General features: G+C 38.0%; 1 protein-coding gene across 2 annotated transcripts in view; it reads left to right on the top strand.

Annotated features, from left to right (window-relative positions):
• The first annotated feature begins 2,049 nt into the window (after positions 1 to 2,049).
• The window catches only part of TMEM161B (transmembrane protein 161B), a 72,269-nt gene continuing 47,088 nt past the window's right edge, over positions 2,050 to 27,230 (top strand). For both annotated transcript variants that reach the window (XM_068980441.1, XM_068980442.1), the window contains exons 1-2: positions 2,050 to 2,106; positions 25,087 to 25,190. In XM_068980441.1, the coding sequence (XP_068836542.1) occupies positions 2,104 to 2,106; positions 25,087 to 25,190 (107 nt within the window). In that variant the 5' untranslated portion in view covers positions 2,050 to 2,103. The remainder of the gene's footprint in view (positions 2,107 to 25,086; positions 25,191 to 27,230) is intronic.

The following is a 27,230-nucleotide window of genomic DNA, read 5'->3' as shown; positions in this document are numbered from 1 at the left end:
CAAATTTCTTCTTAATCTCCATCATCCACATCTTTGTTCCTCTTTCATTCTTCCCTTTTTTGTTCCTCTGTCAAAGACTCTCATCTAAGTAACGAAAATAGGTAAATTCCTCTTCTTCAAGGCTTGCAACCTTACACAACATTATAACTGTTGGAACCTTAAAACATGCATGCCTTTTAATCTTATTAAAACACTGCTTGTAACAGATCTTTCACACTAAGAGAATTAGGAACATTCAAGGATATTAACTAGGTTATTTATCAACTTGCCCTACACCAAATAAGGAACATAGAGTCACATGATCTATTAAAAATGATTAGCAGATAATGAATAATGACTGTGATTTTCTTTTGTGGTTTTATTCTGGCAGCAATAAATTCCACCCTAATAATTTCAATCTTATTGCCACATAGGAGGTGATGCTTTGTGAACCTCAACGAGGCTGCTAGTTCTAGCACAGTAAAACTCCCGGCGGCAGAAATGAGAGCAAGACTTCACGGGATGTGTTGTCAGTGATAGACTTATAGCCACTTCCCTTTTCCACCTTTTCTTCCCTAAGTATAGCAGCTGCTTTCCACAGACACCCCAGTCGACAGACTCCAATTTCTCTCTCCCACAGTTACCATCTGCAGATGCCCAGGGGCTTGTCTGTTTACAACCTTGTCCCAAACAGCAGAAGCGGAACCCTCCGAGAAGTTCTGGATTCGTCCTCAATAGGACCTGTTTCACAAAATATTTCCCAGCCCCTCTCCACCTGTTTCCAGTGTTAGTACTTAGGATATCTGTATCTTCTCTGTCACACTATGCATTCCCCAATAAACAAAATTTAAAGTGAAAACTAATATAGAGCAAATGCCCTGTGCGTTTCTTTCGGATGACTCAGAACTTTCATGATTCCCAGGATCTTTCGACCATGTTTAGGTTGGGTATCATGCTCTTCAGGGACTTTGGTAAGGAAGGTGAAACTTAACATCTCTAACCACCATTGCCAACCCAACTTTAAGTTCTTCTGAAGGCTCCTAGATTCCTGTTCCAATTCCAGCTTTTCCGACAAAACTAGACCCTAAGGCAAAAAGACATCCTCCAGATGAAACTGCAGATACAGTCAGGGATCCCTGAATGGTTAGATGAATTTGTGGGTTAAAAGTACTCTGTATATCCATTTTAAGTCTGTCACTAATACTATGTATAACCAAACAAAACGAGAGAGTTGACAGGTACACTTAACACAACATTTTGAAGGTATACGGAAGTTGTCTTTGGGGGAGGGGGGAAACACAATATTACAAGGAATCCGAAAGTTTGGTGATTTCAATCTAAAAGGAAATCGTCCATACTGGAATGTATTAAATAGGCAGAATTCTCTTGCCAGTTTCTCTGCTCTTGGTGGATGCAGTTCTGACTTCGGCTGGTATCTGAACAGGGCAGAAACGTCTCACGATCAAATTCCACTGCCCTGAGGAAGGACAGAGCTGGAGGACCCACAAAGCAGAGAGCAGAGACGACGCAGGGAAGGGTCTGTAAGGATTCGGAGTCTCCCAGAAGGGACGGCCAGAAAAATGAGAAGGTAGAAAGAGAAAGAAAGGGCGTGGCTGAGCTAAGGCACTTTCCACGTCGTCTCAGAAAGACTGCGGCTTAACTGGGGTTTTCTTCCGCTCGAAATCCGCTGGGTCTGGAGTCGACTCTCTCCGTGTCCACGAACCTGTATCTCCATCACCTAGTAGGGCCCACACCACCCAATCTACCTCCGGATCCTCGCAGGCGCCGCAGTAGCGCGCCGCCCGCCCACCTACCTGCGCTGCGCCTGCGCCTCCCCCACCTCCCGCGCTCTCAAGGTCAGCGCCGCCCCCGGCCTCTAACCTAGCACCCACGGAAGTGGCAATAGAGGACGTCCTGCGTCGCCTCACCTCTGCGTGGCGTGGGGTCGCCAGCGTTCGGCAGAGGGGCGGGACTTCCTGTCCCGCCGAGAAGAACTTCCGGCCGAGCCGGAAGATCCTCTCCCTCGCGGTGTCGAGTGGCTCCCGGCTGCAGGGTTGGGAGGGGAGGTCCCTGACGACCCCGGTGTACTCCTGGGCGTCGGGTCCACGACCTTTTCTTGGCGCCATGGTGAGTCCTCCTGTGAGGGCTGGAGTGAGAGCACTGGGGGGAAGACGGGGCCAGGAGGTCAGTCCTGTGCAGGGAAGCCGGCCGGGTGGCCAGCTGAGGATGGAGCGGGCGGGAGCAATGAGATGAGCGGTAGGGCAGGACCTTACCACCTTCCCCGGGGCTCTGGGACCCCCGAGGAAGCGACGTCTGTCCAGCCCAGCCGCTGGATCTGTCCAGGAGTTCAAAATAGGTAGAATATTCATGGCCCGTTCACTGTGGACGGCCGTGGGGTCAGGTGGTCCCAGAGTTGACCTTGCCCGGTTGATCACCTCCTCCCTCCTCTCAGCTGTAGGGCAGTGGCCAAGAACTTCAGATCTCAGAAATGCTCCTGGCCTTTCTGGGTGGACCCAGTACTTCCCCTTCTTATAAAGGATCAACACGTGTCACTTAAACGGCCGAGTCAGTTTATCTTTCAGACTTGGCCCTTGGGAAATTGGAAAAGGTCTCAAAAAAAGGTCTGGACTGAATAAGGAGGGTCTTGATTGGAAAGGAATGTTGCAGGGGCGTGGGCGAGGAAGCTGTGGGAGTAGGGAGAGTACTTTGACCATAAGATCTGTAAGAGCCTCAAATATTAGGCAAAAAGGGTTTTCTTTTATGAGGAGGAGGAAACAAGGCTAGAAAGAACTGAATGTGGGGAAGTGAGATGAAAGGGTAGTATGATTGGACTATAAATCAGAGAAAGTTTTACCCCCTAGACAAGACTTTTGAGGAAAAACTGTTGGAGGTGTATCCTGTTTCAGAGTGGGGGTGGGCCAAAGTTCAGGAATCTGGGGGAAGAGATCATATAGTTTGGGTAATATCTTGCTCCAGTTGATGTATGGGGACAGGCAGTTGAACTAGTCATTTTTAAAGCAAAGAATGGTAATTTGCAGGCATTGTGTCTGGCCTTGTTACAGGGCTTCCCAGGTGGCTCAGTGGTAAAAGAATCTTCTTGCCAGTGCAGGGAATGCACGTTGGATCCCTAGGTCAGGAAGATCCCCTGGAGGAGGAAATGGCAACCCACTCCAGTATTGCCTGGAAAATCACATGGATAGAGGAGCCCTGTGGGCTCTGGTCCATGGAACCGCAAAGAGTCGAATGCCACGGAGCACACAGGCAGCCAATTCTTGTATCTTGCTTCCCTAAGCCTTATGGAGACTGTTGGTTCTTTGCAGTAAGCTGTTTCCAGAAAGGTGGTGGTGGAAGGATTTCTTAACCTTTGCTGTTTTCCAATATGACAGGGGTCTGGTTCAAAATTGTCAAGTTACTTCAAATCCTCATCTGGAGGATGTTCTGCCTTGGAATTTGGAGTTTGCTGTATTTTTTCAGGATCAAATGTTGACACTGTTCAGTTGCGTATGATGATTCACTTTTGAATGACTTACAGAAATGTAACAGACTGTGAAACAAAGGGACTTCAAAATAATGTGGTTCCTAATTGTATCAGCTAACCTCTTGACTCTTTTGAGGCAGTAGTTGGTGTGTATTCTTTAAACCTCAGTGAATAGTACAATTTGTAATTATTAAGAGTTTGTTGTTTTTTCTTCCTTTTGTACAATGAAATTAGACAAAGATAAGGAACAGAAGGACTAGAATGAACCAAAGATAATGACTAGCCTAACCACCTTCCTCTCTCCCCCCAACCCCCAAATTTACAGAGGGAAAAATCTGAGGTTTAGAAAGAGGCAGTGGTTTACCTAAAGTAGCAGTAGTTTGGCACTTTTTCATTTTTTAACATATCAAGTAGGTAATACTTAGAATCTTTGTCAATATGTTTGGCCAAACCACAGAATGGAAAGCAGAGCCTTTTTTATTTTACATCTTGATTTTTTTTGTTTTAATCAATATAAACTCATGATCCAGATCAAAAATACTGAGTGTTGACTCGTAATTTTTTTTATGTTGTGAAAGTCAATTGTTCAGTCGTCTCATCATGTCCAACTCTTTGTGACCCCATGGACTGCAGCACACTAGGTCTCTCTCTCCCTTACCATCTGTCAAAGTTTGCCCAGGTTCATGTTGATTGCATCGGTGATGCCATCCAGCCGTCTCATCCTCTGATAACCCTCTTCTCTTGCCCTCCGTCTTTCTCAGCATCAGGGCCTTTTCCAGTGAGTCAGCTGTTCACATCAAATGACCAAAGTACTGGAGTTTCAATTTCAGCATCAGTCCTTCAACGAGTATTCAGGGTTGATCTCTCTTAAGATTGACTGGTTTGATCTCGTTTCTGTCCAAGAGACTCTCAGGAGTCTTTTTCCAACACCATAGTTTGAAGGCATCAGTTCTTCAGTGCTCCACTTTCTTTACATTCCAGCTCTCACAGCCGAACGTGACCATTAGGAGACCATAGCCTTGGCTGTATGGACCTTTGTTGGCAGAGTAATGCCTCTGCTTTTCAACACACTGTCTACGCGTGTAGGCCTGTTATAGCTTTCTTGCCAAGAAGCAAACGTCTTCCGACTGCATGGCTGCAGTTAGCATCCGCAGTGATTTTAGAGCCCAAGAAGAGTGGATCTGTCACTAGTAGTCGTGTGTAGTGTAGTAGTAAGTAGTGTTAGTCGTTCAGCTGTGTCCAGCTCTTTGCAACCGCATAGACTGTAGCCTGCCAGGGTCCTCTGTCCAAGGGATTCTCCAGGCAAGAGTATTAGAGTGGGTTGCCATTCCCTTCTCCAGAGGATCTTCCCGACCCAGGGATTGAACCCTGTTCTGCTGCATTCCGGGCAGATTCTTTACTGTCTGAGCTACAGAGAAGTCCTGTAATCTGTCATTGCTTCCACCTTTTCCCCTTCTATTTGCCACAAAGTAATAGGGCCAGATGCCATGATCTTAGTTTTTTTTAATGTTTAGTTTTAAGCTGGCTCTTACTCTCCTTCACCCTCATCAAAAGGCTTTTTAGTTACTGTTCACTTTGTGCCATTCGGGTGGTATCATCCATATATCTGGGGTTGTTGATGTTTCTCCCGCCTATCTTAATTCCGACTTGTACCTCATTAATCATGATGTGTTCAGCGTATAGATTAAACAGGCAGCTGACAGCAGACAGCCCGGTCGTACTCCTTTCTCAATCTTGAACCAGTCAGTTGTTCTATACTGTCCTGACTGTTGCTTCTTGACCCGCATACAGGTTTCTCAGGAGACAGGTAAGATGGTCTGGTATTCCCATCTCTTTTAAGAGCTTTCCATGGTTCTTTATGATCCACACAGTCAAAGGCTTTGGCGTGGTTGATAAAACAGAGGTAGATGTCTTTCTGAAATTCTCTAGCTTTCTCTGTGATCCAGTGAATGTTGGAGTTTGATCTCTGGTTCCTCTTCCTTTTCTAAACCCAGCTTGGGTTTCTGGAAGGTCTTGGTTTGCATAATGCTGAGTCCGTAGAAAATTTACTAAAGGAATGAAGCTATGTTTTTATTATACTTTTTGAATATTACCAACTTTAATCAAATAGATTTTTACACCATTTAGGTTGATTGTGGGTGAAAAGTAGATCAAACTCCTAGAATTATAGGAATCTCATGGCTTATTTTATATATGTAGCATCCTGTTGTAACTTTACTGCTGGGATTGTGCTCAGTATGTTGGTTGGTTAAAAAAAAAAAAGTGAATCTCTGCCTTAATTGGAGTTAATGAGTTTTCTTTTTGGGAAATGGAGAAGGCTTTTGGGAAGAGATAATGTGATAGAAGTTAGAAATACATGACTAACACAGGGGAAGGAAATTCTGTTGGGGGGATGGAGACACAATAGGTGGCTTCAACTGAGTTTTGAAAAGTTAAATTAGGACACTCAGTTCAGTTCAGTCGCTCAGAGTGTCCGACTCTTTGTGACTCCAGGCCTCCCTATCCATCACCAACTCCCAGAGTTTACCCAAACTCATGTCCATTGAGTTGGTGATGCCATCCAACCATCTCATCCTCTGTCGTCCCCTTCTCCTCCTGCCCTCAGTCTTTCCCAGCATCAGGGTCTTTTCCAATGAGTCAGCTCTTCGCATCAGGTGGCCAAAGTATTGGAGTCCAGCTTCAACATCAGTCCTTCCAATGAACACCCAGGACTGTTCTCCTTTAGGATGAACTGGTTGGATCTCCTTGCAGTCCAAGGGACTCTCAAGTGTCTTCTCCAACACCACAGTTCAAAAGCATCAGTTCTTCTGTGCTCAGCTTTCTTCACAGTCCAACTCTCACATCCATATGTGACTACCGGAAAAACCATAGCCTTGAGTAGATGGACCTTTGTTGACAAAGTAATGTCTCTGCTTTTTAATATGCTGTCTAGGTTGGTCATAACTTGCCTTCCAAGAAATAAGAACACTAATTCTTAATAATTAGGACACTAATTCTCAATTTAAGTTTGCATAGGATTCACCTGTGATACTTGATAAAAATGCATATCTGGGCTGCCTTATTGAGAGAGTGGAGTCTCATAATTTAATTTTTAATGAGTTTTACAATTAAGCCTCAAACTTGTGGTCCTGAAAGCACTTTGAAGGAACTCTAATGCAGCCATTAGAAACTTTGATAGGGATATTGAGGTTTTTGTGCTGAGTGATAATCATACATGTGGTTTGTTGATGTGTTGGATTATATTAATGGATTTTGGATTGTTGAACTAGCCTCAAATACCTGGAATAAATTCCACTTTGTTGCGGTGTATAATTCTTCTCATACATTGTTGAATTTGATTTGTTGGTATTTTGTTTAGGGTTTTTGCATCTATGTTTATGAGAGATACTGGTCTGTAATTTTTTGCTTTTCCATGTAATCCTTTGCTTGATTTTGGTATTGGGGTACTTCTCTTAGAATGAGTTAGGAAGTGTTCTCTCTGCTTCTATCCTCTGATGAAAGAGATTGTAGAGACTTGGTATAATTTCTTCCTTAAATGTTTGATAGAAGCACCAGTGCACCCTACTGGGCCTGATGCTTTTTGTTTAGGAAGGTTATTATTGATTCAATTTCTAAGTAGATATAGGCCTGTTCACATTGTCTATTTCTTGTATAAGTTTGGGCAAATTGTATCTTTCAGAAATTGGTTCATTTCATCTAGGTTATAAAATTTGTGAGCATAAACTTGTTCATAGTGCTTCTTTATTATCCCTTTAAATGTCCATGGGTCTGTAACGATATCCCCCCATCATTTCTGATATTAATAATTTGTGTCCTCTCTTTTTTTCCTTACTTGATAGGGCTAGAAATTTACTGATTTTATAAATCTTTTCAAAGAACCAACTTTTGGTTTCATTGATTTTTCTCTGTTGATTTCTTCTTTTCAGTTCCATTGAAGATAATTCATACTATTTCTTTTCTTTTGCTTACTTTGGATTTAGTTTGCCCTTTTTCTTGCTTCATAAGGTGATGCCTTAGGTGATTTAAAACCCCTTTTAATACATGTATTCAGTGCTATAAATTTCCCTTTAAGCACAGCTTTTGCCGCATCCCATAAAATTTGAAAAGTTGTGTTTTCATTTTCATTTAGTTCATATATTTTCTCTTGATTTCTTCTTTCATCCATGTGTTACCTAGAAATGTGTTGTTTGGGCTCTGTGTGTTTTGAGATTTTCCAGTTATTTTCTCTTATTGGTTTCTAGTATAATGCCGTTTTGCTCTGAGGGCAGACTTTGTATGATTTCTATCCTTTTAGATTTGTTAAATGTTTTATAGCCCAGAATGTGCAATTTGAAGGATGGATTCTGGTCAGGTTTCATCAGTTTGCCACATGGTGGCAGAGATTTGGGTCTCTTCTCAATTCCCTGACTTTTCCTCCACTTCACTCCTTTCCAAAAGAGGCTTAGTTCAATTAATAGTAGATACTATCTTCTTGGATAGCATTTAGTTGGTTGAAGGTTGATTCTTGAGACTGATTTATGCCTTTGTCTCTGCCCACTTTTTAGATAATTAATTTATTTGCTTTGGGATAAAAACTTAAATATAGTTGATTTTAGAAAATCAGACCATATTCTAAAGTGTTCATTTTTTAAGAGAGAATTTATTATTTTCCTGTTACGATTTTTGAACACCAGCTTGCCCTGCTGTTGTTTAGTCGCCCAGTCGTGTCTGACTCTTTGCAGCCCTATGGACTGCAGCACACCAGGCTTCCCTGTCCTTCGTCATCTCCCAGAGTTTGCTCAAACTCATATCCTTCAAGTCGGTGATGCCATCCAACCATCTCGTCCTCTGTCGTCCATTTCTCCACCTGCCTTCAATCTTTCCCGGCATCAGGGTCTGTTCCAATGAGTTGGCTCTTCACTTCAGGTGGCCAAAGTATTGGAGTTTTAGTTTCAGCATCAGTCCTTCCAGTGAATATTCAGGACTGATTTCCTTTAGGATTGACTGGTTTGATCTCCTTGCAGTCCAAGGAACTCTCAAAAGTCTTCTCCAGCACTATAGTTCAAAAGCATCAATTCTTCAGTGCTTAGCCTTCTTTGTGGTCCACCTCCCACATCCATGCATGACTACTGGAAAAACTATAGTTAGAGGAACTTTGAAGAAATAAACCTGATTTGTAAATTGCGCTCCTACTCTTTGTATACTACCTACTCTTGAGTTACAGGAAAAGAAAATTTCTAAAGTCCCGGTAAAATGAACATTCTCTTGGTTTTAACTGAAATGATTGTCCCTTTTGTTTCACCAAACACTTAAAATTCGTGCTCTTACCTCAAAAGTATTTGTTTGATCATTCGTTCATTGTCTGTTAAGCAGTATCTGTATGTCACATGCTGTTCCTGGCAACAGAGACGTAACTCTATAAAACAGAGACTTTCTTGTCTTTATGGATCTTAGGTTATATTGAGAGTCTGATGATAAGCAATTGAGATATAATGTTTGTTAGTCGTGGTAAATACAATAAGAAAAGATAGAACAGAGTTAAGGAAATGATTGGGGTGATGATTTTAGATAGGGCATTCAGGGAAAGCCACAGAGAGAGGGTGACACTGGGACACATTTGAGTTCAGTATGCCTGCTGTCTTTGAAAATCTGTTTAGGATTGCACCCAAAAAAGTGTTGTAGTATCAGGTACAAAGTTCATAGTGTCTTTAACTATAGTGTGAATCTTTCAGTAAAGTCATGTATGATTACTTTTCTGTATAGTGAACAGAAAAATGATAGAAAAGTTTTTTAAAATCTTATATTAATAGGTGATACTACATTTTACTTAATAGATTGCATTTTTTATGCCACATATTGTTAGTCTTTTAAGTTATTACAGATCTTGAGAGAATACAACTTGTTCACTCATAAGTATTCTGAGCTTACAGAGTATCTTTTACTTACATTAAACAGACTTAGTAATTCTGTTGTTAAAGTAGATTAAGTATATTTTGTGTTTTGACCATAGACAAGATTTAGAAAAACCTGAAATAATTTCAGCTTTTGATACTTCAGTATTCAAGTTCAGAATCTTGATAGCTGATTGTAGTGTTTTATTTATTTTTTAAAAGTTGTGTTAAAACCAGCTGCTCAAACATTCGTATCTTTAAGAATGACTTTGGGAAAAGTACAATAAGTATATGGCACTGAAAGTCTACTTGAACCAGAACTAAATGACCTCTATAGTTTGTTTCAAGGTCTGTGACTCTCAGTATGTGGATTTGTGAATATTATTGATGTACTTTTAGTTGAATGTACATTGAAGGGACCAAGGAGGGAATATTCAATGTGTATGGAGTTTAAGAAGGATTTAATAAAGGATTGATTGGTCTAGGTCTTTAAGTGTAAGTAGAAGTATGTTGGGTGGATAAGAAACTGAATTTTAAGTACTTTTCCTCAATAGCAATAGTAGCTACGTTTATTTAGAGTTAATATTTATCTGCTCTACTTAACTTCTCCTTATCTCCCTGGAGAAGGAGATGACAACCCTCTCCAGTATTCTTGCCTGGAGAATTCCATGGACGGAGGAGCTTGGTGGGCTACAGTCCACGGGTCGCAAAGAGTTGGACATGACTGAGCTGACTTCACTTTCACTTTCACTCAACTAAACATTTATGAAGTAATCACTCTTGGGCTTTTTCCTCCCTAACCTCCTACTATTTTTTTTTAATCTCCATATTTTACCTACTTTTTTTTTTAACCTCTGTTTTGCAGATACATAAATGGAGGCACAGTGAGATTAGGGTAACTCACCCGAAATTGTATATCCAGCGGTGGCGAAATTTGACTTCTAAATCAGGCTATTTGACCACTATACTGTTGTGGCAATCTTACTGTTTATCTTTGATAAATTTTAGCTTAATGAAAGGATTGAATTTCAAAAACATTCTCCTATAGAAGTAATACTATAATTAGTGATTATATTTCTAGAAAATCGTTCTAACCTAGTTACTACCCAGTATCACATCTCATGGTATTAGAGAAAAATTATTACTGTCAAGAAAGCTGTAATGATTGGCATTTCTAACTCAGATGCTAAATACATCGGACTCTGCTATAGTAAGTCACAATAAGGATTCTTTCATATCCCTTTTATCTTAACTGGCACTCCCTCACACCGGAGCATGAATTTCCCTTAGGCCTGGGGATGAACTTCCAGTAACACTGATAAAGTGAGGAACAATTAGAGAACTGGGGATAAGGACCTTTGGTGAGTTAGAATTTCTTCAGTGTAAGCCTGCAGTGTTTTAAGGTTCTTCCAGGTGTGTCTCGTGTGTCACAGCCCACTTTTCTTGAGGGCTCTCAGGACTGGCTCGCTCCTTTTCTTTTCAGTTGGATCACCTACTGCTTGCACCTAGAACTGTGTTTCCCCCCGGAGCTGCAGAGAAGAACGTAGTCTTGTAGAGTATCTTGCCTTCCTTTGCAGATGTCCAGCACACTCTAGTAAACGTGTTTATTGCTAGTAGAATTTGTGGAAGTCACCTCCCCATGTAACTTTGGACTAACCATAAACTAGTTAGCTAGCTAGCTAGCTATTTATTACAAAGATTCTTTAGGGGAAAAAATGGAAGTCCTTGATGATAGTGATCAATCTTTGCAATAAGTTCTTGGGACTAGGGAGGTTTGGATTGTGAGGGATGACATGGAAATACTTAGAGGCCTTGGGAGACTTTTCTCCAACAGTAGAAATTACTTATGAAGAAGAAAGTTCAATAAGCCCCATAGTATAAATATATGATTATAGACTGCCATCAGTTAATGTCACAGATAAGGCACTTCAAAGGCTATGGCTGTTTTTTAAATAACCTTATACTTTTAATCTTTTTGATAAGTAATACACAGCCCTTTGAAATAGCAGTCTTGAATCCTATTTTTATATATAGTTTTTAACGTCTGCCCTTTACACAGTGGTTCGCTGACTTATCTTTCCCCTGTTGATTGCCACTGTTTGCCTTCATGCAGTGATCTGCTTAGAAAAAGCAGTGCCGTAGTGTCCTGCTTTCTTTTCCTGAAAAGGAAAAGTCAAAGTGGAGGATTCCGCTCGACCAAAACTTCATTAACTTGAGTGTTTATTAAGTATTTTTCTCATTTCTGAAGATTTTGGCTATTTTTATGGTGAGTATAAATGACTGACTAGAAAATAGTTCCAGTTCTTTATGGTTTATGGGCGTAGGTATTTGTGTTCTGTGATTGCAGTCATTTGTTTCTGGTTACAGGCTTGTTTAAAAGAGAAGCCATGCCTTATTTTCCTCAAAAGTTTTGCTTTTATTAATAGCTAATTGATTAGTAGAATTTTACTTCCATTTAAGTTTGTGCCTACTGCCTTCCTGCTCTGTTCCCTATTTTCTTAATTAACATTAAGACAGTGAAGCCTCACTGTGTCATTTATTCCTAGACAGTTTCATTCTTTGGATAGGTCAGTTGTTTCATGCTGAATATACTAATCTTTCCCTAATTCAATTTTTAAGACAGAAAGGAAGTTGAAAGGAATCTAGAATAACAGCAATTAGAATTAAATGTCAAAGAAATAAATTTTCCAGTCAGGAGGGACAGAAAAGGAAGCTTTGGTTAAAATTTGTTGTAGTATATGTAGTAAGTTTAACTGTGATATTTGTTCTTTAAAGCCATTTTTTAAATTTGATTTGAACTAACACTTATTTTTGATTTTGATAGTTTCTCAGTCATTCCCATCAGAAGTTGTTAAGATTATCATAGTTCCTAAAAATGTTTTCAGGTCATAAAGAAAATAAAACATTTAATAAAAGAGAATTGACCACATAGCTGAGATAAATTTTTTTTTTTAAAAAAGGGGAGACTAGAACTTTTGGCATTCACAAGTCTCCTAAGAGAAATACTGCAAACTACTTGTTGAGATAAGAATGTTGGGCAGTGGGCTAAGTGTACTTCTTTACATTAACTTGGATGGAGCTCTGATTTCCTTTCAGCTCTCCTACAAATAGGAGCTCATTTAATTCTTAATGAGGAGAGAACAGTTATTCTTTCCCACTGGGAATGACTACCTACCACAGGATTTGATGATGACTTAGTAATGGTAGATATGTAACTGCAAACAATCTATTGTTTATTTAATTAAAGTAATTGCAGTCATCATCAGTAAGCTCTTTCAAGATTTCAGAGATCATTTGCCGACTCTTGTCTTTTTGTAGATAAGGAATGAGTCCCAGAGAAGGTTTGTCTGGTTGCTGTGCTATCACCAGTTAGTGACAGAACTATCTTGATTGTGATGTTTAATTACTCAACATATTAAAATATTCACAATGAAAGCAGTTTCTAACAGTTAACATTAAGGATGCACATTAGTTTTCTTGACTTTTTTTGCTTACAATTTAGAGATAAGCTGAAATTTTTATTTTAAATTTGTTTAATAAAGCTTTATTAGTGTATTTACAAAAGTTTGAAAGGAGGTATTTGCAACACTTATTGCATTAAACTGAGAGGATTATCTTGTAAAACTTGCTACGAATCTTACTCCGAGGTATGCAGAAAACATGATATCTTTCAGTCTTAAATAGTTTTCTTCTTTATTGAAAATAAAGTTCAGTATTTAGCACGTATAGGAACATGAATGTAGTGAAGAACTGTGGGCAAATTATGTTTTATCTTTTTATTTCATCTAAAAAGTGAATATTCTACTTTCTTTCCTAGGATTGGAGTTTGAGGCTGAAGAAGTGAAAATGAGATGACTGTAGTTCTAGAAGGAGAGAGACCCTTAAATTACAGCTGAGAATGATAAAGGCTGTTTTGGAATTACGTGTATGTTTTTTTGTAGCAAGGAAGGTTTTATGGAGGAAATGAATGTTGAGGATGAGAAAGAATTGGTTTGAATAAGCAAGATGATTTGTAAATGTGAAATGTAAGTTTATTAGTTTTGACTAATAGCTTTTTTGAATATAGATCTATAGGGATATTGTTTATATTGTCAGGAAGTATTCTTACGGTTATGGAAGAGTAGCAGAATTTAGGGATGTCTTCTTCTATTGAACCTTTTGTTTGTTACTTATCAGTATTATAATAAAACATTTATGCCTGCTTTAGCTAGAAATAAAGTTGCTAACATCTTTAAAAATACTTCATTTTTCATCAACATTTTAATGACTATGGTATTGCTTTATATGAAATATTGCATATTCAACCTACTGTAACTGGAAAATGATCTTTTAAGATAAACAACTATTAATTTCAACTCTAATACATTAAGATGTTTTATAAATTATGTTTAATTAGAATGTCCTCTGTTCTTGTGAAAAAGTATTTTTATCCTTGCCCTCTGTTTGTTGTTGATCTTCCACTTTGCCTTATCAGTTTATATCTTGGGGAAATATCTGAAGTTTTTTTCTAAGTTTAATCAAATTCTGAAAAATGGCTTTATATCATCACCTTTAGCAGAAAGTCTGGAGCTGATGTTGTTGAATATAGTTATGTGAAATTCATGCATTCTACTGTGTTGTGGTTCTCACTAAGATATTTAGGGTGATATTTACCTAGGCATTTTATTGGTTAGTGGGTTTTGACCTTAGTTTTAAAGTACATTAGACATCTTATTCTGAATTGGGAGACAAAATTTCTGCTTCTATTTTTTACTTTAAGGAAATTTAAAAAACATTTTGTGGCGCAAAACATTGATGTTTTGCAAACTGAACTCATTCTGTAAATGTTTAAATTTGAAAACCCATGTTTGATTTCAGATCACAGTTGTTGATAATTGTGTTTTTCAACTCCCTGTCATTTTATGTTTACCTATATATTATGTATATATAATTCTGTTTGTAGTAACAGTTTGAACTGTATGAAATTGCTATTTTGTGGGTCAAAACAGTTAAGTATATGATTTCACATGATTCAATCAATAAATCTGTATTAAATATCAATAGGTGACTTTATTCAGATTCTTTAGCCACTTTTTAAAGTCTCTGAACCTTCCCACAGTCACATTGCCAAGATCCTGACCTTGGTGTGGTTGTTTTTCAAGATCTCTCAAACTTTGTCCACTTCGGTGATTTTCTTTGGCTCTTTTGACCAGCTACTTAATTATCCTGCAGATTTAACCTTAACTCCAGATCTTATTTCTCTGATGTTGTACCTAAAGCTTCGTCTTTCAGACAAAGGTGCTTGGCAATTATTCATTCAATTCTTCTGTTACATTTCTGTCAAAATTCTCAGGACTTTTGAATTTCTCACAAAATTCCCTCCCCTCTTTTGTTTTATAGATCAACTCCCCATCCCATCATGGTTTTTAGGGAACAATCTGAGGACTTTGAAATGATATATAATGAGTTTTCCAAAATGACTATATCCAGTGGAAAGCAGGGCATCATAGATATTGACCTGATTTCCACCCCCTCCACCAAGTTATGTAAACTCTGAAGACCTTGGTTTTTAAATTTAATACATCTCTTTATCTTTTTGTGTACTTCTCTTAGGTAAAACAAGGTCTCATGAAGTTTTACTTTCGGCTTAGGCCTTTGGTTTCATCTATTTCTGATTCTTAATATTCACAGTTAACTCTTGATTAGAATATTTAGCAGCCTCCTTATATTGGTCCCTTCGCTCTTGCCTTATGCATATATATTTCCCCCACTACAAATATATATATATATATATATATTTTATATGTGAGCCATTCTAGTAACTGTCAGATTCTCCTCTTATTGCTTAATTTCTCCAAAGAATAATTATGCCCATTATTTGTGTTTTATCTTTACGTAACCACTTAAGTGTAATCTTTACCTACTTGCAGAGATAACTATTAATCTCAAGCCTATTTCCTTCCCCCCCCGCCCCCCGACAAATGTTAATTTTGCTCTTGTTTTTGAAGCTGTTTTAGTTTAGGCTCTAATGATGTTTGTTGGACTATTTCAGAGGATTTGTAATTTTGCTCTTTGCCTCTAGTTACTTTTACTCACCTCTTAACTTTTCCATGGTAGTGGCAGTTTTTCATCCAAAATATATATGATTTAGTTGCTTCCAGGCTTAGGACCCTGGACTTCTCAGTACCTACAGAAGAATCCAATGTGTGCAGCCCATACCAAAATCTAGCCATGTGTAATTCAGCTCATGCCATTTGCATTCTTGGTACAAATTTGTTGTTGTTTAGTTGCTCAGCCATGTCCAACTCTTTGAGACCCCGTGGACTGCACCACACCAGGCTTCCCTGTCCTTCATCAACTCCCAGAGCTTGCTCAAACTCGTATCCATCGAGTCTGTGATGCCATCCAAACATCTCTTCCTTTGTCATCCCCTTCTCCTCCTGCCTTCAATCTTTCCCAACATCAGGGTCTTTTCTAATGAATTGAGTCTTCACATCAGGTGATGAGAGTATTGGAACTTCAGCTTCAGCATCAGTCCTTCCAATGAATATTCAAGATTGATTTTCTATAGGATTAACTGGTTTGATCTCCTTGCAGTCCAAAGGACTCTGAAAGAGTCTTCTCCAACACTACAGTTCAAACGCATCAATTCTTCGGCACTCAGCTTTCTTTATAGTCCAACTCTCACATCCATACATGACTACTGGAAAAACCATAGCTTTGACTAGACAGACCTTTGTCAGCAAGTGATGTCTCTACTTTTTAATACACTGTCTTGGTTTGTCATTGCTTTTCTTCCAAGAGCAAGCGTCTTTTAATTTCATGGTTGCGGTCACTATCTGCAGTGATTTTGGAGCCCCCAAAATAAAGTCTGTCTCTGTTTCCATTGTTTCCCTACCTGTTTACCATTAAGTGATGGGACCGGATGCCATGATCTTCGTTTTTTGAATGTTGAGTTTTAAGCTGACTTTTTCACTCTCCTCTTTCACTTTCATCAAGAGGCTCTTTAGTTCTTCTCTTTCTGCCATAAGGGTGGTATCACTTGCATATCTGAAGTCATTGATAATTCTCCCGGCAATCTTGATTCCAGCTTGTGCTTCATCCAGCCTGGCATTTTGCATCACGTACTCTGCATATAAGTTAAATAAGCAGGGTGACAATATACAACTTTCAGTTCAGTTCAGTCGCTCAGCCGTGTCCAACTCTGTGACCCCGTGAACTGCAGCACGCCAGGCCTCCCTGTCCATCACCAACTCCTGGAGTCTACCCAAATCCATGTCCATCGAGTCAGTGATGCCATCCAAACATCTCATCTTCTGTCATCCCCTTCTCCTCCTGCCCTCAAACTTTCCCAGCATCAGGGTCTTTTCAGATGAAAAGACCTCTCTTCGCATCAGGTGGCCAAAGTATTGGAGTTTCAGCGTCAACATCAGTCCTTGGCGATGAACAGCCAGGACTGATCCGCTTTAGGATGGACTGGTTGGATCTCCTTGCAGTCCAAGGGACTCTCATGAGTCTTTTCCAACACCACAGTTCAAAAGCATCAGTTCTTCAGCTCTCAGCTTCTTTCCTAGTTTGGAACCTGTCCGTTGTTCCATATCCGGTTTTAACTGTTGTTTCTTGACCTGCATATAGGTTTCTCAGGAGGCAGGTAAGGTAGTCTTATATTCCATCTCTGGAAGAATTTTCCACAGTTTGTTGTGATCCACACAATTGTAGGCTTTAACGTAGTCAATGAAGCAGAAGTAAATGTTCTTCTGGGATTCTCTTACTTTTTTTATGATCCAGCAGATGTTGGCAATTTGACCTCTGCTTTCTCTGCCTTTTCTAAATCCAGCTTGAACATCTGGAAGTTTTCGGTTCTCATACTGTTCAAGCCTAGCTTAAAGGATTTTGAGTATTACTTTGCTTGCATGCGAAATGAGTGCAGTTGTGCGGTAATTTGAACATTCTTTGGCATTGCCCTTCTTTGAGATTGGAATGAAAACTGACCTTTTCCAGTCCTGTGGCCACTGCCGATTTTTCCAAATTTGCTGGCATATTGAGTGCAACACTTTAACAGCATCGTGTTTAAGGTTTTGAAATAGCTAGAATTCCATCACCTTCATTAGCTTTGGTACAAATGGATGTATCAGATCTTGTATTTCTTTCCTTTCTGACAGGGGGATACTACTCTAACCTTGTAACGTTAGTTTAGATGTCACCTCTGTGAACAAGTCTGTCCTGCCTCTCCCATGTAGATTTATTCTCCCCCTTTGTTGGAATGCACCCATAATACCGGGCACTGACCTCTACCATATCACTTATCACATATTATTTGTAGGTGGTAGTGAATGGTGGTTAACATTTCAAGAGTTTGATAAGATCAACTCGTGATGGAAGAAGTTGTCCTCTCACCTTGAACTTAAATATGGATTGTTTGCAAGACTTAAGCTAGACTAGATTGTGGCCAAATCAATCATATTCACATGTCAAAAGATAGATAAAATTTTAGATAGGTTTTTGTCTGAAGAAGTAGGATTGGAAAGTAATTTTGTCATTTGAAAGTCTAGAAAAACACATTTTAAGAATCAGAATTAACTTATCCAGATCTATTTAGGGTTGAGAGTATTTTATGTTCTAGACGACTGTTCTGTGTATTTCTTCAGACTTTATCACTGCCTGAGTGAAATGTCCCTCAATGCTGCCTTTTGCTCTCAATCACTCCTTACCAAGCAGCCTGCTTATTATTTGACTTCCAGCATATTATTAAGACAGTAATGGAATGGCGCAGTTAGTGAGCTTGAACATCTGATCCACTTGGTAACTTGGTAACTTCCACTGTATATTCATTGTTAGAACTCTTACAAACCTGATTACTGCCAGTCTGTCTGATGTAGATCGATTGTGCCAGAGAAACATGTTTTGTGTGTGCTCTGAATGGCTGAGGGCACAGCCTAAGTGGGAGGCCTGTGGGAGGCTGGTCAGTCCACTTCCTTGAGTTTCCTTCAGTCTGCAGCTTTCCTGTCGGTGACTCCAGGATTCTACCAGTCACCAAAACTAAACTATTTTCTTAAATAACCTTTGAGACGTTCCTGTTTTATTCTGTAGTTGTTTTCCTTTTTCATGTTCAGTCATAGTCAAAGTTGATTGGTTTCCTACTGACATACTTTTTAGTTTTGTTCTTTCCTTCCTAGTTTCAACTGTTTCTACCTTATTAGTCTTAGGTTTACTCTTTGATTGCTCAGTATATTGTTATGTCTAATTTTCCTTCTATGCTCCTTGAATTATTTCATTCTCCTACCCTTGATTGTTTAAAAGCCTTCCAATGTGATATTTGCAAATACCTCAGATCAATGCATCCTCTTGATTTTAAAGATTTTTAACAATCTAAAATTCTGTCTTCATCTGACATCTCACAGTTCTTTGTAACATATTGATGTCTGCTTTGGTTGAACGAAGTTCCTAGTGGTCCCATGGTTACTCTGTTCCGATTTGTCATTTAACCTGGAATTCCCTTCCTTGGTTTCATTTTAATCATCTACTCTGAAATTTTTCTGTTCAATTTTTTGAATTTATATAACCCTGAACCCTTGTTCGTAGTACTATGCAATTTTGTGCTCCAAAATTGTCTTAATGTGTTTGTTGTTACCTAATACGATAATCTTGGGTTTTAAGTTCTGTCAAGACGGTTTGTTTTGTAGTAGTGTCATTCATCCATTCAGCCATGCTGTGTGCCTTGGAATTGTTCTAAATGTCACTGCTCTGAGTATTTGAGATAAACAGGAGTCAGAGGGACAGAAAAGTCCTCTGGCAAGTTTCTAATACTAGCCGGCAAGATATTGGATGGGTATTAGGCAGACAGCCTGTATTTGTTAATTAAAGTTTTGTTTGCTTTTCCTGTTTATAGATATAATTTCTGTAGTGATGTAATTTGAATTTATAGATTTTTAACATTGTTTGATCGAGACCCTATCTCATTTGTCACATGATGAGTAGTGCTTCTATATAAGTTCTTGCCACCAGAATAAGAGAGTCTGCACCCCTCCTTCCTGCTGCTGCCTTTAGTGCAGGCCCTTCTTTCATACCCGAGCAGTTGTCTTAGTACCGCTGCCCTAGCCCTCATCTAGTGTTTACAAGGTATCCAGAGTGACTTTTCTTAAGTTCTGATGTGGTCATATTACTTTTCATGGATTTCTTTATTGTTTTCAGGTTGAACTTAAGTCTGTAGGTTTTGCCCTTCAGTATCTGGTTTTGGCCTGCTTGTCATCCTGTGTGAAGCAGATATCATTGGTGGTTCACCAAGCTGAGTCCACGGAGTCTTAACTTTGCCTTTACTTTCCATGATGCCCTTTCACAGCTCTTGTCCCTTAGTATGCATGTTGCATTCTGGTAGAATCCTCTGCCTATGCTCTCATCCCTTTGTATTAAGAGTTTGAGCAAACTCCGGGAGATAGTGAAGGATAGGGAAGCTTGGCGGGCTGCAGTCCACGGAATTGCAGAGTCAGACAAGACTGAGCGACTGACCAGCAACTGTTTACTCTCCTACTGGCCTGACTTCTCACTGATGACAGGGACTGTGCTGTTTCTCCCTATTATGTGCAAGTGGTTCAGTGCATGTCGTTTGTTGCTCAGTAAATGTTCATTGAATGCACTGAAACAACTTAGAGGAAAACACATCAGGTTGGATTAGGAATCTGGGTTCTGGATAAGTTTGTGACTGGGTAGTTCTATGGTGTTTGTTGTTTGGACCCTGATAACCTCATTTGTAAATTGTTGGGAGATGGTTTGCTTAAATGCTCAATGTGTGAATTCTAAGTTTTATGTATATCTAGATTGAAATAACGAAGTTCACATCTTCTTTTGTAGTATAAGTTATTTAAGCGTCTCTAAGAAGTCTGTCTCAACATGTCTAGCTATCACTAAAATATGTAAAAAGTTAAAAAACCAAAAATGGGAAGGTCATTGGGTAATATCCTCTTTCTTTTTTTTTTTCCCCTTCTCATTTATTGGGGGGTGAGTGATAATTAAAACCATCTGGGGTGGTTTGAGTTCAAGTATGTTGCTGATATGCCTTCTGATTGTAAACAATGTATACTTTGCTTTCAGTCTGTTTGTCAACAGGAGAGCTAGTTTAGTGAAACGAAACAAAAGGTCAGCCCCACTGAGGTTGACATAATATTGTTCCAAGTTTGAATTTTAAAATTACAACATGTTTTTCTCTAAGTTGGGGGTTTTATTGTCAGAATTGTCAAGCAAGGTAAAATACTGCTATTTGATATATTTTATTTCTTGGAGAATTGGTTAATTTTCCTTGGTAAGAATTTTTTTAACCTACCCAGAAATGATTACTAACAAAAATTGAAATGATCATTCTTCTATAAACTAAAGGCAAATAACTTTTTCTTGCTCTTCATGGCCTCAGGTTAATAGATGTGGAAAGGTTGAAACCTAAGTTGCCCCAACGTTTCACCCTTCTTGGGAGCTTACGAGCTATTTCATAAATGACTTTTCCCAGTTCCAGTTATCAAGAGAATTGAAGCCTAGGGGCAACCAATCTGGACAGAAGCCATCTCTTTGGTCAAGTTATTGTTTTGAGGGCCTAATAAAACCATTAAGGCCACTTGGCCAATGACCCATAAGGTTGCGTGCTTGAAACTTCAGCCATGATGGACTTTATTGTATCGGTGCGTATCTACTCAGTTTAATAGTTTTTTTGTGTGAAGTTTATGTTTGTTTATGGTTAAATTTACTTAAGCATTAGCTTTTAATTTAAAATGATGAAAGATATTCAGGGAATTTGGTTTTTACACTAAACATTTCAAAAATTCTGTTTTGTACAAACTTAGATATACATGGGCACTTAAGATGATCAGTGAAAGCAGGTTATTAAAATTTTTTTTTAAATTTCACATAATTGTGTCTCTTAATTAATGAGTTGAACATATTTTAATATGTTAATCCCTGGCATGTACACTGTGATTGTCAATTGTATAGTAATGTCTCAAAAGTTGATCTAAGTTTAGTACAAACAACATATTAAGTTGATAATACATAATTCTGTAAAATGGTTGTCATTTTGAAAATATATTCCAAGGACTCTTTTCCAAATAAATATGAAAAGGATTAACTTTGGGGACATATTTCCCACATAATTTAAAAATTATTTCTCAAAAACATTAGGTGGATTCTTCTATTGAGAAAAAACAACATTTTCTTTTAGTCCACATATACAGTTACCTAACAGCTGATTTATTCTTGGAAGGGTTTATTGACTTCTGTTAGAAAGTTGGAAGAAAATTTATATATTTAACAGTAAACAGATGAGGTTTTGAGAAAGTACTTTCAACTTTATTTTAAAAAGATGGAAATGGCATAGTAAGATAAGTGAATAGAGTGAAATTACATTTTTGAATGTTTTTTAGTCAAACATTAGCTACAACATTGAGAATGATGTTTGCCTTTCACGAGGTTGATCTCTTTAGTTCCTCATTTGCTTCAGTATACCATCATTCTCTGAATTCTTCAACAATATCTTTAGAATACATTTTTCTTCTTACAACCAGAGATACCATTGTAATTTAAATCGTTATCTTTTTTGGTGTGGATCACTGCAAAGCCTAGTTGCTGCTATGCTAGTCAATCCGGTTTACTGATTTTTATTTGTTTTGGACTTCACATGGTTTACATTCTTTAGTCCTGGTTTTATCAGCAGTATCTCATTATGCTTAGTGATTTGGAATAAGAGGAGAGAATTTGGTATGATGACTTTTTTCCCCAGTTCATCACAATCCATCATATATATATATATATATATATCTTCCAGATCAGTCTTTCTGAAATGCCATTTAATACCTGTAACATTTATTAGATATGACTAAGATACAGTTTCAGCTATTAAGGAGCTTGCTGCTGCTACTGCTAAGTCGCTTCAGTCGTGTCCAACTCTGTGCGACCCCACAGATGGCAGCCCACCAGGCTCCGCCATCCCTGGGATTCTCCAGGCAAGAGTACTGGAGTGGGTTGCCATTGCCTTCTCCATTAAGGAGCTTACACTCTAATAAATTGTTACATATGTTTGTGAGAGATTGTACTTGACCTTGAAGATTCTATGATACTATCAGATTTCTTTCAAGGCTAGATGGAGGTTCACTTTTTCCACAAAACTTTCCCTGATTCCCTGACTAAAAAAATTATCTTTTGCTGTTACGTCTGTAATCTCAAATAGACTAACCTTCTGACATACTTGCTAATGTATTTCTTGGCCTTGTTCTGCCTGAAAGCGTTCTTTGTAATGGCATTCACTGTATGGAGATTGCAGAACTTCTATCACAAACTATATAGAAAATAAGATAGTAAAAGCAAGTGATAGGAAATGTGAAAGAAAAAAGACAAAAATGTAACCTTTGATGTTAGGAGAATATAAAAGTGGTCTGAACCTTAACCCAATTGGTAGAATTTAAGGCATTAAAATATCCACATTGAAACCAGAATTGAGGCAGGTTTCAAAGGCATTTTAAAAACAGTCCTGTTTAAGAGCCATTTTGCTCCCCTTTTTAAAGAACTCTCTGTACATACAAAAGAAGGCATTTGTTCTTTTACTAATTGACTTGTAAGAACTCTATATAATACCTAACAAGTAAATAATACCTTTGGGCTTCCCAAGTAGCTCAGTGGTAAAGAATCCACCTGCCACTGCAGGAAACACTGGTTTGATCCCTGGGTCGGGAAAATCCGCTGGGAAGGAAATGGCGACCCACTCTGATATTCTTGCCTGGGAAATCCCATGGACAGAGGAGCCTGGTGGGCTACAGTCCGGGGAGTTGCAAGAGTCTAAACAACAACAAACTATCCCTTTATGATATGAGTTACAAATGTCTTTTCCAATTATTTTGACATTACTTACACTGTTTCTCTATGAATAAATTTGATTTGATTTTTCTTAAAATCTCATGTTTTTAGAGCACTTTAAGGTTTGCAGCAGGATGGATCAGAGTAGAGAGTTCCATATCCCCTGTCCTGGCATGTGAATAACCTCCCATACTTTCAGCCTCCCACATCATGATAGTACATTTGTTATAGTGATGTACGGTTGATTGAACAGTTTGTTAAAATCAGTGAAATCTGATTTTTTCAAAAAAATTTTTAGTGTTCTTTTATCCCTTAGGAGACTGATGTTATTTTTTATGGTATGATTCCATTTATTTTGTTTTCTAAATTTATTTCTTATAGAAGTAACGTTGGTTATTTTTGGAAAAGCCTTCTCCTTGAAATTAAAGAAAAACAACTTATCCCTTAATAGGAATGATAATTATGACAATAACAAGTATTGGCTGCGTTCTCTGAAACAGGCACAGCTTGATTAGTAGGTCGGTTGAATTATTATCTTCATTTTATAGAAGAGAAAATTAAGAATAAGGGGAAATTATTGCTATTTTTTTAGAAAGGTGAAATGTATTAAAATACTAATAGGAAGGATTTAAATAGAGAAGAGATCTGATGCGAAGAGCCAACTCATTGGAAAGGACCCTGATCCTGGGAAAGATTGAAGACAAAAGGAGAAGGGGGCGGCAGAGGATGAGATGGTTAGATAGCATCACTGACTCTATGGATATGAGTCTGAACAAACTCCGGGAGATAGTGAAGGACAGAGGAGCCTTGTGTGCTGCAGTCTGTGGGGTCGCAAAGAGTCGAACACGACTTAGCAACCAAACAGCAACAGGAGGGAAGCTGTTCACTGGATGAGGTTTCTGAAAATCCGTAAGAGGATGGGCTCTGAAGCACCGAGGGATTTGCTTTACACCGGAGATACTCTGTTGTTGTATTTCTAGAGGGTGTGGAAGAAGAAAACAGGTACAGATACCAGTGATTGTGAGCATGTTGGTGTCAAATGAGAGTTCTCATTTGATGCTGTTGTTTTATTCTCTGTGAACTGGAAGCTGTCCTCTACTGAGTCAAGAGAAGTTTGGAGGGAGTGGATAAATGAGGAGTTTGGGATTAGCAGATGCAACTTGCTATATGTAGAATAGGTAAAAACAAGGTCCTACGGTATAGTAGAGGGAAGTATATTCAATATCTTGTAATAACCTGTAATGGAAAAGAATATGTGTGTAAAGTACATGTATATGTATGTGTGTGAAACTGAATCACTTTGCTATGATTGAATTTTTTTTTTTTTTAAAGAAGGAAGAAGTTTAAGGGAGGTTGGAGGTGTGAGGAGATGGGAGAAGGTCTGAATTAGGTATTGCAGAGAACAAGAGAGGGACTGATGAGAACAAACTGGGCATTTTTGGATCGTGTTAAAAGCCTACCCATTGAAAGTTCGTGATGATAGGATGAATTAAATTTTTTTTTTCTAGTGACTTTCCAGCATCACATTTAGTATAGTTAATGCTCTTGAGTTGTTCATTGCCACCTTAGAATTAAAAAACAGGCATACTGCTTTTAGAACTAGCTAGCTAAGTGTGTTGAATAGAGTAAATTTGGAAAAGGATGGGGGAAAAAAAAATCACTATTTTCTGCTTCATTTTGGTACACTCAGGTAATGGAGAAGATTTCTTGGAAATAGATTTTGAATGTGTATGCTCCCTAATTTAACTTTTGTTAATATGGTTGTGACCCTTGGATAACTTGTAGAGGATTATGAGGTGAGATCCCATATGGCAGAATAATGGGTGTTTTGATAGTAAACCCAGTTTTCTTACAAAGTAAAATTTTCAGAACGTATAGAAAGCTTTTCAGCGGTGTCCTCAAATCTAAATTCATTCATTGTTAAACTCCTCTGTTTGTTTCTTTGCACAGGGTGTGATAGGTATACAGCTGGTTGTTACCATGGTGATGGCCAGTGCCATGCAGAAGATTCTACCTCACTATTCTCTTGCTCGATGGCTACTCTGTAATGGCAGGTAAGGCAAGGATAGGCTGATTCTGACTGGCACTCTCCTCTCTGTTTACCAGCCTGATTAACCTCCTAGAAGTTAAGTGCTAATTCCAGTTTTCTAAAAACATGAAAAAGGAAAATTACAAGGAAAATCCAGCTTCCTTATTTCTCTTACTTGAGACAGTAGTAGTTTGTTGAGTACAAAGATAATAGCATGATCATTGTCAAGAATTAGTCTCTTCTTTCTCTATCCCTTTTTGAACATGGCCACTGGAATTATCACATGACTTCTCTAGTTACCTTTTTTAAAAAAAGTTGGTCAATAAGAGGAAGTGACTGTAAATTGAAGTGCTTAAATTTTCACCATTGTTGGAAAAAATGACTCAAAGCACCTGCCCTGTTACTGGGGACTTAGTTGAGAGTATTATGAGAGTTAGGAGTTCTTTGTTTTACTGTTAATAAATAATTTTAAACTTTAATTTAGCAAAGAGGGGGTGAAGTTGTTTTGTAGGCTTTTAATTTTGTTTAGTGCACTATAAGCTTACTACTACTACTGCTGTCCCCTCATGGAGAAGAACTAAGTTACCTTGCTGAAAGTTAAAGAATAAAATAAACAGTACAGAAGTTAAATACAGTTAAATACAGGTATCAGGAGGCAAAAGCAGTAAAACCCTGCATATAGAAATACATGCCACAATCTTGTGTGATTATGAAAGGCAAATTACAGGTTTGGTACCATGACAATAGTTTTACTACAGTTACTTGTTTCTAATAAATAAATAGATTCTATTATTGATTTGTATATCAGTTTTCTATTTAGACCTTTTAAGTTAGAACCCTGGAGAAGGGAAAGGCTACCCACTCCAGTATTCTGGCCTGGAGAACTCCATGGATAGTCCATGGGGTCACAAAGAGTCGGATACGACTGAGCGACTTTCCCTTCACTTTAAGTTAGAAAGCAATGGACAGCTATTATCTGCTTAATGATTTCATATACTGCAAGACCAATAATAAGCCATTCTATCCACAAAGCTTAATTTATTTTTCAGTTTTAAGTATATTCTTTTGTGCTTTATGCATGTTCCGTATCAGTGTTTAAATATAGGAAAATACTATTTAGATTGTCTGAAAAGGTTTTTTGAACACTGATATGCGCACACACGCATGTGTATGAAAAGTGTGGGAGAACAGTGGTTTAAAAATATATATTTTTATTAGCAAAGTAAATAATGACTAAGGTTTTAGTAAAGTTAAAACTTCATCCAAGGTATTCATAAGTGAAAAAAGTAAATCATCAGTGACTAGTTTTTAACTATGTAGGGTTATGCCCTGTGTAGTCTTACTTACTTGTAGATCATGAAAGGGTGAATATCTGCTGGGCAAGTACCAATAATTCTAAATAAATAGAATCTGAATTAATAAACTAGATAAAATACATATTAAGGTAGCTTATTTTCTATTGAGAATTGCACATTTCTGGTTTTGTCTCCAGGGAGCCTTCCTGTCCCTTTTGGCTTTAAAGATCTTGGCTGTCTTATCCCTTTTTAGTCATTAGGTAGTTTCTGTTTTCTGTAATCTGCAGTCCATTTGTTTCTTTAAAACTAAAACTTCCAGAGATTGAAAACTGATTCTCTTTGTTAATTTTGAAACAATATATTATATTTAAAATTGCTGCTCTTTTGACAATTTATCTGTCATGTAAGTATACATATTGCTAATTTGAAGAGGAACTCAACCTTCAAAAATAAACATGAAGTTGATAAATTTTGTGATCTTGATTTTCTTTTGTAAATAGATTAACTTTAATATTAATTAATGCTGTCTCTAATTCCAAATCAAGTTCCAAGGAATACCAATCAGGATTTTCTAGTGATTCTTTTCTGCTATAGTTTCATTTCCTCTTTGTTTGTTTTGCTCTTTATTCTTAAGATCATCTATTGATATTTTTCTTTAATATTAAATCTGAAATTTTTAGGTCATGAAGCTATATTCTGACTGTTGTTGCCTAATTCTGTTGAATAAGAATGTTGATTTTATCATTTTGAAATAATTACTGTTTTACAAA

This window comes from Capricornis sumatraensis, chromosome 9 (assembly GCF_032405125.1).
Source record: "Capricornis sumatraensis isolate serow.1 chromosome 9, serow.2, whole genome shotgun sequence".
Lineage (NCBI taxonomy): Eukaryota > Metazoa > Chordata > Mammalia > Artiodactyla > Bovidae > Capricornis > Capricornis sumatraensis.
The sequence above is the reverse complement of the archived record's forward strand: the minus strand, read 5'-3'. Positions and strand labels throughout refer to the sequence as shown.